Raw genomic sequence first — 14,232 nt, 5'->3', positions numbered from 1 at the left:
TGCTGTCACATAATACCTTGTTTCATACAGTGAATATGTCTACATTGTCTCAGCGAATGATGTTAGAGCTTCACAGTGGTTGAGAAAATGTCTCATTTCTGATATTGAGCAGTGTAACCAAACATGTCCTGGTCTCTCTCCGCAGCGAGGAGGATGGGGAGCATGAGAAGAAAAAGATCTGGTACTACAGCACAAAGGCTCAGCTGGAGGAGCTCATGGAGTGCCTGGATAAGGTGTACTGGGAGATGGACCTGCATGCCACTCTGGTGGAGATGATGGAGGAAGTGCAAGCTCACATGGACATCACAGAGGACCTCACCAACAAAGCCCGTGGAAACAATAAAGGCTACCTCACTGCTGTCAACGGTAAATGGTCTGCACTTTAAATGTTAGTCATGGAAGGGCTTGTTCTTATAGGGATTTACTTATTTAAACAGGCGACCCCCCCCCCCCCCCCCGCTGTGATAATAGCTTGCAGTTTTCTTCCTCCTTTATGTTCTCTTAGACAAAATGCAACGGTTTTCCCCTTTTACCTTCCTCCCTGGAGTCAAAGTGGTTGTGAGGCTTGAATACTCTGCCAACAGTTTCCGTTTGTGTCAAGCTGTCATGTCTGCCTGTTTCTGCAACAGTTTTCCTGTCACCAAACTGCCTGATTCGGGTTCTCAGAAAGACAGCAGGGTACTGTGTTTTATTGGGGATGTGCCACTGGCATTCTGTCAGCAGCTAGATGTTTGAATAGCTTTCTGTGAATATTGCAGTGCTGTGTTCCACACAATAAATGATTTATGGGTATAGCTAGTATTTATTTATTTTTTATTCATTAAAAGCACAACGATGCTGCTGCTGTGGCCGCAGTGAAAACTGTGGATCTGACTGATTGGTACTAACTTTATTTTCCTGGGATAACATTTTTTACTAAAGATGATTAAGAATGTCTATATTAAGCCAGGTAAAAACGGCCTACACCATGAAATGAAATCTTATTTTGTTTGTCTTCCTTCACACAACAAAAAAACCCATAAACTATTAAATTAATAAATAAATAAATATGATTAAAAAAGAAGAGAAGAAGGCATACGTAAGGTGCACTGTGCCCCCTATAATTTTGTGTGGGCCTGAGTCTTGGAGTGTAAGAGGGAGAAGGGTAGTGTGTGTGTGTGTGTGTGTGTGTGTGTGTGGGTGTGGGAGGGGGGTGAAATGAAGGTGTCTGGTGGCTTGTGGATAGAAGCTGTTTGAGAGTGGTGTTGTCCATGATTTCACATTCTTATAGTTTAACCCTGAAGGCAGGATAGTGAAGAGACTGTACTGTGGGTGTGTGTTGTCATTAAGGATGTTGTGGGCCCTTTATGACCCAGAGGATGCTGAGGATTTTGGTTCAGATCCAAAACGGTTTCTGCTGGGCTTTCTGTAATCAGACTTTCTCTAAAAATGAGCTATAATATGTGATAAACGGATCAGATGTTTGGCACTTTATAAACCCAACTAAATGTTGAACCGATTATACAGCACTCACCAAAAGTTAGGGATATTCGACTTTCGCGTGCAACTACAGAATGTACCTAAAATGCATTTTAACACTTACAGGTGAACTGAATTTGAATTTTTTATTGTGGTGTACCCACCACTGTTGTGAGCTTGTGTTTCAATAAATTGTTTGAGATGAAGACATTAGCGTTGCATACTTCTACTTAAATGCTCTACATTCATCATATAATATCACTGCAGCATGAACTTTTTCCATTTTCCATAAATTTCACCCAAAAGTTGAATATCCCTAGGTTTTTGTGTAAATTCATAGGAATCATTGGTACTATGTAAATGGAATCAAGTGAAGATGAGGGATGATTGTTGTACCTGACAAAATGTTTTCACCCATTCAGCTGCAAACAGAGTTGATTATGATTTTAGACTCCTCCTGAAACGGCGCCTGTACTGACATTACATTTGTTAAAATGTAGTCTTTTAAGATGTTACATGGATATGTAACTTCAAAATGAATGTTTCTTTGTTTGCAGAACTGGTCATGGAGCATTTGAAAGTCAGGCGGGAGGCACGGGAAGCAAAGAGGCGAGCAGAGGAGGCAAAGCAGCAAGCCGAGAAGGGCTCTGGTAAAACAGCAGGGGACACTGCACAGGAGTCCACCTCGCAGCCTGACAGCAGTGAACGTAAAGACGCAGAGTCTAACGAAGGCACCGGTTCACAAGGTGAAAGGGAACTTTATGCAGTTCCACTGATGTACAGACTTAACTGTTGAATAGTGATGCATTCTGAGAGCTGCTTCCATTTAAGTTCCAGTACTAGGTTGAGAAAATTGATGAGCTTTGCAGCCGGACGAATCAAACTTCTCTGTCACATCCTGAGTTCAGTTTCTTGTGGGTCTCTCCAACACTGCAGACATCAGCAAGGAGCAAAAAGAGACAGACAACGTGTTGAAATGTCTGATACTGTTGTAAACATGGTGAACAGGCTTAAAGTCAGAGTCATTGAAACAACTGCAAAATATGGTATTTGCAAGCAAGTGCTCATGATGAAAAGGGAACATTTGGTCTTTGGATCACGTTTTTCTGTGGTGTACTACAAGTAAAATTATTGTTTTATCGTTGAGAATGATGACTGCTCTGCACTGGTAATGTTGATGAGTATCGCGCAGTGAAAAATTACAGATTTACTGGGCTGATCTTTTCTGAAAGATAAGCAGAAGGAAACTTCCCCCAGTGACTATCAGAACAGTATGTATGACAGTATGGGTTTAAAAGCTACAGCCCTTCCCTTTAAAATCATGACAAAATCACACATTTATTATGTTAACACGATTGGAATAAAACTATTTTCTTAAACATTAACATGAGGTATTCGGAAGGACTTGTAAAATGTTGTCCGACCTCATCTTTCAGGACGATAAATGTTCCTTTAGTTCTTCTCGATTTGCTAAGAAAAGATAATGTGACTGTGCCGGTGCTTTGCGCTCTGTGCATGTGTGTCATACTACAGCCGCAACGCAACCCCCGTCTGCAGAGGAGAGCTGCGTTTCAGATCCTGACCCCGGCTCGGCCTCCCGAGACTCGGCCGTGCCTAAAGCAGAATCCCTTGAATCGCACAAGGAAACACGGGCTGCTCAGTCTAGGAGCCCGGAGAGCAGGGAGACCCCTCTAGTGGCAAAGCAGGAAAGGACAGGTACTTGGAGTCGGTCCGGCTTTTATCCACCACCTCTTACCCTGCCACTGTGATGCACATCTATCTCCATCTGCCTGCTTGTCTGCTGATCATGCCCTGCCTTTCTCACTCTCCTCATCATCTTTGCTAGATGTAACAGAGTGTACCAAGCGTTCCAGAGTTTGTTTTTGGAAAATTGCTTTCCATGTGAACACCATGACTTTGGAGCAATCTGCAGTTGATTCAGTTTTCTCCATCGCTGGCATTAAATGGGAATGATTGAAAGTGTTACAGTGTTTCGATTGGCACCACCAAACAAAACATGGCACGCTATTCCCAATTTGCGCCTGACGTATCACGTTGTCCGTTCCCTCTGGATATGAGCTTCAGCCAGTTTGTGTTGGATGATTGCAGTTAATGGAACAAGTTGGTTTGTACTGTTTCACATGTCTTCAATCAGGCCAGTGTGTGTTTTATGAACCCTGGCTGATGAGGACTGTGTTTCTACCTGGACATTGGTGATGATTGAAGCATCAAACAAAATAGTTTGACCTTTTTCCAAGTTCCCTTTCACACCATCTCTTCATTAAACATCTGATGAAGAGATTAGTGTAGAGATTCTTTACATTTTCATGTTTTTTACCATTCGTTTTGTCTTGACCTTCTCTAGACATAAAACAGAGCTCCTGCATTCAGCGGCTGCTTTTACGTCAGCATATAAACTTTATTTTTACTGCATGTGTTTCTTGTCCTGTGTTACTCATTGTTTACCACTCTCGTGCTTCTGGTACTACTGCAGATGTTGTCCCTGGCAGCAGACCCCACACTACATTCGTCGCAACAATTTCTTTATTCTCAATTAAATTTATGAGCCTTTGGGTGGGTTTGTGCCGCGCAGACAAAACGGTTCCCAGCCTGGAAGCCCCACCTGCTCCTTTGTCAACAAAGAGCTGCAAATATATGCAGGATTCTCTCCAGTTACGGCTCAAAAGGCAGAATTAGTTTCTGAATTTGGCTTTTCCAGCAAGTGTACGGCTTGGTTTGTATTTGTGTAGTGTTTCCTGTTTTATGGACCTAACTAGATTAATGCAACACGTAAAGATTAGTCCACTACACATTTTTCTTTAACAGATTTTCTGTGTAAGATTCAAGACACTAGCTTTGCTGAGAATTTCCCATTTGCAGTTTGAATTTATGTCAGTAACGTGTGGCGTTTTCTTTTTTGGTAATTTTTGTTGTCTGCTTTCTTTGCTAACACTGTTGCTTTTAATAAAGGCTTTGATTTTCATTCCCAGCGCTGCAAATCCTCAATCTATATTCAGCCTTTTGTCATATTTTTTAGATGACAATGGGAAAGCGGAGCCTAGCATGGACATCCATGAGCCACAAACTAAAAATCAGCCACAGCAGCAGTCGTCTCAGCCAGAGACCAGTTGCAGCAGTGAGGTTTCTGGTTCTGGGAGTCAAGCAAAGGCAGAGCCACCTGACCTGGCTGAGCGGTCCTCCCAGTCCTCTTTTACCAGCCAGGATGGGACAGGTAAGAGTGAGACAGTGTGACACTCGTACATGCTTGAAATGTAAAATGTTGTTTCTCAGTTTTAATAGGTACTGATTTTACTGTGGCATTGACGGTGTCATCTTCTCTCTGCACGACAGAGGATCATCGGGAATTGGTCAAAACCGATCAGACAAGAACAGCAGGACAGGAAATGAATAACCAAACGCCCACAGCAAGCAAAGAGGTGAGCGTGTGTGTAATGAGTCTACATCACAAATGGTGTTTATTTCTATAGTTATGATCAGTTTAAAATGAAACTGTGGGTTGAAAAAATAGCTGACTTTTTGTTTTTTTCATAGTAGCTCGTATTTTGAAAGGTTCTCACTTTAACATAAACACTGCACAGACTAGTATCAGTTTAATGCTCTCAAATGTGAGGTGCCGAGCTATTGTTATCCAGTTTGCATGGGGAAACGTGTAGTTAGTGATGTCCAGTCATGTCATATAGTTTAAGGTAATGTCGTGTCCCCCCTTATGTTTTAGGCCTCTCCCACATGCTCTGATGGAGACTCTTTGCGACTCAGCTTCTTGAAAAGGGACCTGACAGTGAATGTGAACAGCTTGTTCAAGTTAGGTCAAGAGGGTAAATACAGGGTCTACCACAACCAGTACAGCACCAATGTTCTGGCCCTCAACAAGCACCAGCACCGGGAGGACCACGACAAGAGACGCCACCTGTCCCACAAGTTTAGTCTGACCACAGCGTCCGAGTTCAAATGGAACGGCTCCATCTATGGGTCACGGAGCCTGACGGTCTCCACCCTGCGTCTTACCATCATCCAGCTGGAAACCAATGTTCCCGGACCGTTTATGCATCCTAACTGGGCATCTCACAGGTACAGCTCATACGTGTTACCAGAGAATTATGTCCACAAACTTTACTTTTATTTTTTTAGCCAACATCTAGAGGAAGATTAAGTTGGTAGACTCCAATTGTTTTCATAACCAAACAATTGTTAGCTGCTGCAAAGTATTACATCCGCTGCACTAAATCTGAATGATCTTACCTTCACGTCTATGTGCTGCTGCATTTTTATAGTTTGTCTCAGATTCTATTTGTTTGATCTAATTTTTAACGGATTTAGTTAATAAACCCAATAAGCTCAGAGACCCAACATAAATAAATATAATAAACTTGTTATAAACAGTGGCGCAACAGGTTGAGCAGCTAAATCAGCTTTTGAACCAGTGATATTTTGGGGGGAAGTTTGTGATGCCACTGATGCTGCAGATCATTGAATGAAGCCTTACAGAAATATGGACACTATATTAGTATTTCACATTATTCACATTATGTTTTGTGAAAAATATAAAACATTTAATCATAGTTCTTGTTTTTAAACTACGTAGTTTTAGCTTTTGGCATCAGGGACAAACAGGCATTTTCACTTTAGTTTTTGCTGATCAGATTAAGACTGGCTCATCCTACAGAAGCTCTAGTCTTGGTCAACCTGCTTTTCCTAAAACTTCTACATATGATGAGAATGTTTGCAAGGGTTAATTATCTTTCAATCCTGGTGACTCCAGACGGTACCAGGCTTCTCGAGCACTAGGAAGACTGCATAACTCCCTCGGGTCCTAAATTAAAAACTGTTCATCTCACAGACTGACATTAGTCAGACACCAGCAGCTGTTGGTCAAACTCCCTTGTGCATGTTCTTTTTGAAGGCCTGCGTGCTCCTGACATGTTTTTAAAGTTTGTGCACAGCTGTTATGTGGTAGTGTTCTTCAGCTAGAGACAGAGAAACACTTTTAAATTTGGAAGGTAGAGGGATGTTTAACACCATGTACTTCTCAAACTAAGTTATGTCTTGTATACGAACTTTAGGTGGTTCTTTTTGAGTTAATAGAGCTTTGGTGACGGTGTCTTGTTATCTATTGCTCCACATCTGTGTTTTCAGGACCAACTGGAACAAAGCAGTGCAGATGTGCAGCAAAGCCCGGGAATTTGCTTTGGCCTTGGCCATACTGGAATGTGCCATCAAACCAGTGGTTATGCTGCCAGTGTGGAAAGAGTCTCTGGGACACACAAGGTAACGGAAGAAAAAAACTACCTGCTTGAGCTGGATTGCAGTTCTCATTTAGACTACACTGCTGTTGACAAAGCAAGCTGCAGACTGATTTAATCACGACATGGGAATGTGCTGTGATTTTTTTCCCTCAGGCTACATCGCATGACCTCTATGGAGCGGGAGGAGAAAGAGAAGGTGAAAAAGCGAGAGAAAAAACTGGAGGATGAGGAGACTCTGCAGCAGGCCACTTGGGTGAAATACACCATCCCCATCAAACACCAGGTAAACACACATTTATCTAGACTAGAGGTTCCTAAACTGTGTTTTCCAAAGAAACTGTATGAAAATAAAGACAGAATTACAACTGTTGACCTGCTAACTGCTTCAGCTCTTTACCCAATTAATTTTAACTATTTCACCATTTATCCAGTTCTAAAAACCACTTTTACACCTTCTCAGTTGCAACTTGTGATGTTCATAATTCGATTTTTTCGAACCATTAGTGCTAATTCATCAACTTTCCTTAAAACCTCTTTGCTGGGAATTTGCGATTCATCTTTAGCCAGATGTTATTGCGGTTCTTCATTTTTCTGTAATAATAATTGTGTGTTTTATTGTGTGTGTTTTTTAAGGTGTGGAAGCAGAAGGGAGAGGAGTACAGAGTGACTGGTTACGGGGGATGGAGCTGGGCCAGTAAGACCCGTGTGCCACGTTTTGTTCCCAAGCTACCAGGGAACACTAACGTGAACTACCGTAAAAAACTGGAGGGTAAGAACTGTCATCATTTCCCAATGGTGCTACTTTTCCTCATTATATTTTGCTTCTGGCACTTTTGGCTCATATACTTCATTTTGTTCATATCAGCTAAACTGAGCAAGGAAAACGCAGCAGCTTGTACAAATAAGCAGAAAACATTGATGGAAACAAAGGAGCAAAATACAGCAGAGGAGGACAAGGAGCAATATAAAACTCAAAGCACTTCAACAGACGAAGGGCAGACCTCAGAAGCGGAAGAAAAACCTACAGAGGAAGAGCAAGAAAAATGCATGGAAGAGAAAAATAAAGCTGAAGAAATGGAGGTTGATCCCTTCTCAGAAACGGCTGCTTCAAAACATGACAAAGGTAAATTAGGAAATAATTGATGTTTCCATTTATTTATATTTTCATTATCCACCGACCTGTGAATCTTTTTCTTCCAGATGAAGGTGAAAACGAAAGTCCTTCATCACCTGATTTGCACCCCGTGGAGGAAGAACCAATCCAGAAAGTTGAACAGCCCAAGAATGAGGAGACTGCTGCATTGAAGCCCTACTATGATGTTGTAAATGTCAGTGAAGGTTTCCAGCTGCGGACAGCTTATAAGAAGAAGGTGAAACCGTCGAAACTGGATGGGCTCCTGGAGCGCCGGGTGAAACAATTCACCTTGGAGGAGAAGCAGAGGCTGGAGCGGATGAGACAGGCGGCCCTGGTGTCTAAAATGGCCACCACAAAGCTTAAGTCCGAATCATCTACGTTGGGCAGACAGCAGGCTGCTGTGTCCCCTTGTGTTAAAGAAGAGGAGAAGGAGGACAGCCTGCAAGTGAAAGACCCTGTGGTTAAAAAACTGGACTTTGAGCAGGAGGCAAAAACGGACATCAAATCAGACTCCACAGCAACCAACCACAGCAAAGACACAGGTGTAAATGCTGTGCAGGAGAACAGTGCAGAGGCCATCGGCCACAAAGAAGTGAATGGAGGAGTGTTGCCAGGCTCCGAGCTTAACAGTAAAACCAATTGTATATCAGAGGGAATAGAAACCAAAGAAAAAACGTCGAAGCCAGAGGTGGCTCGAGTGGTTGAGAACGCTAAGAAGCGTGGCTATGAGGAGGTGGAGCAAGGCTGCGGACAGAGCGACGTGGAGGTGCAGGTGAACGGGCAATCTCCTGCAGACGTCAATTCAAACCCAGCCATTCGAGTACAAGGTGATGCCAGAGATGCACAGAAAGAGCCTGTTAAGTCCCTGATGAATGGAAACCTCTCACAGAAGGACGAGTCCGACGTGTGTCATCCACCTCCACTGAAAGTCCCGAAGTTAGAGAACCACGTAGCAGAGAAAGGTGACTCTAGCGGTAAGAATGAGGACAAGTCCATGGACAGTGAGGGGCCAGATTCTGCAAAGGTTCCATCCTCAAGCCCCTCTTGCCTGAATAGTAATAAAACGGACAAGTGCAGCAGTGACGACGTAAAGACTTCAATCACCACAGAGTCTCAGAGCGCCCTCGCAACTAACGTGTCCAGCAGCAATAGTAAGCCTGATCTGACGTCTCAGGCATCAAGCAGTGCAGTCTCCTCTGTCACCACCTCCACCACCACACCACCCAGCTCCATTTCACCCGGGGGGGTTATCTCCCAGAAAGCTAAACCTCCTCTCACTGACACTAAGATGAACACCTGGGGTTCAAATACAGCAAGTTCCATGACCATTAGCAAAGAGTACTCCACCAGAGATAGAGTCAGCCTCCTCAGGTTCTCCAAATCCAAGAAGGCACGTTCAGGCACAGCCCTGCCATCCTACCGCAAGTTTGTTACCAAGAGCAGCAAGAAAAGCATCTTTATCCTGCCGAATGACGACCTGAAGAGGCTGGCGAGGAGAGCAGGCTTCAGAGAGGTGCCCATCTTCAACTACAGTGCCAAGCCTGCCACAGACATATGGCCCTACCCTTCACCTCGACCCACGTTTGGGATTACATGGAGGTTGGTAACATAGATTGTATAATACTGTGTCATCAGGAAAGAAAAAAAATCCACAAATGTCAAATCATGGTCATTCAGTATATTCAGGTACTCATTGCATCGATTAGGGTTGAATAACGTGGTTCCACACATTAACCACGGCTGTAATTATTCAGTGGAGGCCTCCTACCTGTTTGCGTTGTAAAGAAGGTGACGTTTTTTGGCCAGGCAGTGTAGTTTGTGGTGTAGGAATTAGGAGCTCATGCTGTTGTGACTGTCCAGGTACCGTCTGCAGACTGTGAGGTCGCTGGCCGGGGTCAGCCTGATGCTGCGGCTGCTGTGGGCCTGCCTTAGGTGGGATGACATGGCGGTGAAGCCCTCTGCTGTTGTAGGGACAACTCGGAAAGGTGAGAAAATCTTTCACACTTCAACTTCAGCTCTTCTAATCAGATCCATTCCTGTCGTCGTCATATTAGTTTGCATGTCTGTTCAAACTTGACCTTATTCCTTGATGGTAAAATGCATTTAACTAATATTTGATTTCGTCCAAAGAAACCACAGACACGGATATCACCACAACGGAGATTATAAAACGAAGAGATGTTGGGCCGTATGGCATCAGATCAGAGTACTGCATCAGGAAGATCATCTGTCCACTGGGAAATAGAGACACTCACAAAGGTACAAAATACTTTTTTCTAACATTGTAGTTTAAGCTCCGCTCAAGATGTCACCGCTCGCAAGCTGCTGATTCCTGCAGTAGCTGAGGCAACAAAGACAATTATGCTGTGGGTGAAAGCCTGGGTGAAGGGCTGTAAGCACTGAATCAGTTTTTGAGGAGTGCTGTTATTATATGTGTATGTGGTGAGGTGAGGCATTGCAACACCTTGCTGCAATACTGACTGATGTGTGTTGATTGATCTGCTTCAACCACCAGCTCACTATGTAATAAACCCACTAGTGGATGCTAGCACTGCCTTCATTTCTAGAACAAGACCATATATATTTTAGCTTTAAGTGCACACTTCAACAGTGACCATGAGCCCAAGCTGGAGACATTTCATAAGATACATAATAGCTTGTTTCTTCCTTCCTATACCTAGAAACTCCGACTCCACAGAGGAAAGGCCTCCGCTCGAGTGCCTTAAGGCCTAAGAAGCAGGAGCCAGCCAAGCTGACTGGGCCTATTGCTGTGGAAACATGGGTGGCTGAAGAGGAGCTGGAGCTGTGGGAGATCAGGGCATTTGCAGAACGGTGAGCATCCTTGTCTTTTATGTACTTAAGTAACCTGGTTTACTCTAAATTCGGATTGTATAGTGACAGAAGTTTTTCCATTCTGAACATTTTTCCTACTTAAAGATTCATTTAGCTTTTGACAGGACATTTAAGGTCAGTTTGACAATTAGTTGGACTTTGGGAGGAGCACGTTCTTCCTGTAATGATCTCTCCTTTCTTACTTTCCCTGTCTGCAGACTTTTGTCTTGCACATGTTCTCTTGTAAAAAGCAGATTAGAAACCTAGAAATCTATATGCATGTGTGTGTATATATGGAAGACAAAAGCATGATCGCCAGGATAACTGGGGAAACCAGTTTTCTCAATTCTGATTTCTGATAGGAAACAGCTACTTTTTAGAGAGAAATGTTTTCTGGTAACTTAACCCCTTGTAAGTGTACTGTGATGGAGTGATTCACCATCATCTTCTCTCTTGGCATTCCAGCGTGGAGAGGGATAGGTCGCAGGGTGTAGATCCCTCAAAGGCTGGCAGTACTTTGAAGACAGCAGAGGAAGTTAAGGCGCATTTGGAGAATCAGCTGAAACAGGCCAGACTAGCTGCACAGCAGGTGGGAACACTGAGTTGTCAGGTTTTCTGTCAGTGCAATCATAGTATACTGGGGGGCTACCAAACGTCATATGCTAAAAAAGAAGTGTTATCTGGTTTAGAAACGTCTGGAGCCGCAGAGACCAAGTACACCTGCCAACACATCCACAACAGCCACCAGCACCACAGCAGCAAGTTCTCCCAGTACTCCCAGCATGACAGTGTCCACAGGCCAGAAGATGGGTCAGCTCGCATCTGGAACCAAGATGGTCCTTGCCTCAAAACTGGGCTCTCCAGTTTCCTTCCAGCAAGACAAGAACTTCCATCAGTCTTTTGCTTCCTGGGTCAAGCAGGGTCAGACCAACAACAGCTCAGGTAAGCAGCCAGAACACTAGGAGTTATCTCGACTCCACCTGAAAGCCTCCTTTACTCAGTGTGTGCCTTCGGGGGTGACTGTGGCTCAGGAAGGTAGAGGGGTTGTCCACCAATCCTGCAGTTGGTGGTTCGATCCCCAGCTCCTCCGGTCACATGTTGAAGTGTCCTTGACCAAGACGCTGAACCCCAGCTTACTTGCTCCCTGTGAGTGTTGATAGAAAGGCGCCATATAAGTGCAGATCATTTACCATTTACCATTTTCATCCATCATATTCTGTTGGAGGCAAAGGAAGACAAGATACTCATTTTTGTTTTCCTGTTTTATTTTTTTCATTTTTCCTTTTGTCGTTTGATGGCCTCATCCGTCTGTAAAAAGTCAACAACCAGCGTGACCTTTCACTCCTTTGTTGTGTTTTTTTTTCCACCTCACTAAATGTAATTGGTTTGCTAATGCCAATTAATTTGGGGGCTTGTAGTGTCCTCTTTCAGTCCTCCTCATTTTACACTCTTGGGGGATGCACAAAAACGTGTGTGTATCATTTGATTAAAAGACCCTAAGAGTTTGAACACCATAGTTGACTGAGTTCTTCCAGGGGACACCACCTGTAGACTGGCTGTTGTGGTGGCCCTTGTGGTTATGCGTGACTGCAGGTGGCATGGTGTGTCTTGCAGCCTCCACTGGTTCGGTGGCCACCGTGGCTACCAGCAACACCACCTCAGAGCAAACCTTCCAGATTGCTGGCAGCCCAGTGACTGTGGCGGGCCAGGTTCTCACCACCAAGCTCCCGCTGCCTGCTAACAGCAAGATTGTCACGCTCAACATGCCCACTACTCAAGGAGGTAGGGAGCATGAGTGTCATCCTTTTCTGGTGGTCTGTGCGTAAATAGATAGAACAATGTGTTGTAAGCGGCAAAAATCTGCCTTGTGATGAAGTGTTGACACTGAGCATGGATGATGCAACCAGCGTTTTTCTTTTTCGGCATCAGGTTGAAGCACTTTTGTGACCAGCTTGTTTTTGGTTTTGTGTGGTGTTGTTTTTTCAATTACTGTTTACTTCATTTACTTTTTTTTTTTTTTTTTTTTTTTTTTTTTTTTTTTTTTTTTTTTTTTTTTGCTTCTGTTATACATTTTGGTTCTTAAAAAGCGACCAAACCATATTCGAAGATCTTCCACACGTGCACACACAGTGCATGCCTCATTCCTTTTGTATGTCCTTGGTAGGGCTTGGCTATACAGCCATTAATTAAGTCTTTTGTTTTTTATTCTTATTTATTTTCTGTGTTTTGGACGATTCATGATTTTAATAATTTTGTTTTCTGAATGTATGAGCAAAAGACAAAACATAACAAAGCCAAATTTCAATGTCATTCCAATGTATTAAGTTGCATTGTTCTCCAAGGACTAGTTCTAAATGTGCAATATTAATAAGTAAAAATACCTATAAAGGCAGTTTGCTTTTTTGATAAATCGTCAACATTGTAATGAATAACACAGTAAAAAAGTAACACCCACCTATAGTAACTCTTTATTTGACTATGGACACACTGTCCCTGAGTGCAGTAGCCACCACACAGTCTCTGTGGCTAACAGGGAGCTAATGCTTTTGCTTCTGTGAAGACATGGTAACTTTCTTTTAATGTGAAGCCTACACACAAAGACAAATTACAGAGAAGCTGCTGGTGCCGCCGTTGAGCGACAGCACAGCGAGTAAAAGTTGAGCTTTTAATTTAGTTTTTGCATAGCTCAAAAACAAAACTTTAAGTTTGACAAATGTATTGGATATATGTCCCAGCCTTTATACTTGTCCTGTATCGCTTCAGACACGCCCAGTCTCTCCTTAAGTTATCTTTCTTATCGACAGGTGTAGTCCAGCAGAAAGTCCTGGGGATTTTCCCATCTGGGCCTCCTGCGAACCTTAGGACTTACAGCACACTACATCCTACAACTGGCAACATCAATCTCAGAGCCTCCACCTCAGCCTCAACTACTCAGCAACAGGTCTTTTGTCTTTCACCCTATCCTTTTTGAAGTCTAGTAGGGAAATATGAAGAATGATAACTGATGATCTTTCTGTTGGCATTGTGTCCCAGGCCACCACAGCAGGAGGCCAAAATCAGCCTGTCGCATCCACCCTGTCTACCTCTTTGGGTACAACAGTGGCCAGAAGTCCAGCGTTGGCTCAACAAGGTCTCAGATCTTTTAGTGTTTTCCTCAAATGGATGTTCTCAGCCTTTGTGTTTCCTGCTTTACAAACGTTCTTCTCCTTCTTAATCCCCTCCAGCCCAACTTCAGCAGTCTGTAACTAGGATGGGACATGGGCTGCCTGCAGCCACTGTTGCACCTGGTTCTACGCCTGCACACATGGCTGCGCTATCGCCTCGTGTAGCCAGCACGGCTCCTGGACATTCCCCCGTAGCCCCCTCCCAGGCCAACAGACCTCAACAAGGTCAAGTCAAGCTCACTATGGCACAGCTCATGCAGCTAACACAGGGTGCACAGGTAAGGGACACATTTTTGTTTTGCCGTGAATGTAGGAAATATATTTAATTTCAAAATTAGGTCAACTGTTCTAATCTGCCATATGTAAAGTAATTCTAAAT

The 14,232-nt window shown here is 43.6% G+C and overlaps 1 protein-coding gene across 4 annotated transcripts in view; it reads left to right on the top strand.

Moving 5' to 3' along the window:
- Window positions 1-14,232, top strand: part of LOC137100360 (nucleosome-remodeling factor subunit BPTF-like) — a 28,011-nt gene that overhangs the window by 5,799 nt on the left and 7,980 nt on the right. For 2 of the 4 annotated variants that reach the window (XM_067478163.1, XM_067478164.1), the window contains exons 3-22: window positions 146-366; window positions 2,016-2,204; window positions 2,992-3,174; window positions 4,496-4,690; window positions 4,810-4,895; window positions 5,195-5,547; window positions 6,613-6,744; window positions 6,876-7,005; window positions 7,356-7,491; window positions 7,588-7,845; window positions 7,923-9,456; window positions 9,718-9,842; window positions 9,988-10,116; window positions 10,539-10,689; window positions 11,155-11,278; window positions 11,379-11,631; window positions 12,304-12,471; window positions 13,494-13,630; window positions 13,723-13,819; window positions 13,914-14,131. In XM_067478163.1, the coding sequence (XP_067334264.1) occupies window positions 146-366; window positions 2,016-2,204; window positions 2,992-3,174; window positions 4,496-4,690; window positions 4,810-4,895; window positions 5,195-5,547; window positions 6,613-6,744; window positions 6,876-7,005; window positions 7,356-7,491; window positions 7,588-7,845; window positions 7,923-9,456; window positions 9,718-9,842; window positions 9,988-10,116; window positions 10,539-10,689; window positions 11,155-11,278; window positions 11,379-11,631; window positions 12,304-12,471; window positions 13,494-13,630; window positions 13,723-13,819; window positions 13,914-14,131 (4,819 nt within the window). The remainder of the gene's footprint in view (window positions 1-145; window positions 367-2,015; window positions 2,205-2,991; window positions 3,175-4,495; window positions 4,691-4,809; window positions 4,896-5,194; window positions 5,548-6,612; window positions 6,745-6,875; window positions 7,006-7,355; window positions 7,492-7,587; window positions 7,846-7,922; window positions 9,457-9,717; window positions 9,843-9,987; window positions 10,117-10,538; window positions 10,690-11,154; window positions 11,279-11,378; window positions 11,632-12,303; window positions 12,472-13,493; window positions 13,631-13,722; window positions 13,820-13,913; window positions 14,132-14,232) is intronic. The other 2 variants (XM_067478166.1, XM_067478165.1) reach the window with 2 other exon arrangements.

Source organism: Channa argus, chromosome 15, assembly GCF_033026475.1.
Source record: "Channa argus isolate prfri chromosome 15, Channa argus male v1.0, whole genome shotgun sequence".
NCBI lineage: Eukaryota > Metazoa > Chordata > Actinopteri > Anabantiformes > Channidae > Channa > Channa argus.
The sequence above is the reverse complement of the archived record's forward strand: the minus strand, read 5'-3'. Positions and strand labels throughout refer to the sequence as shown.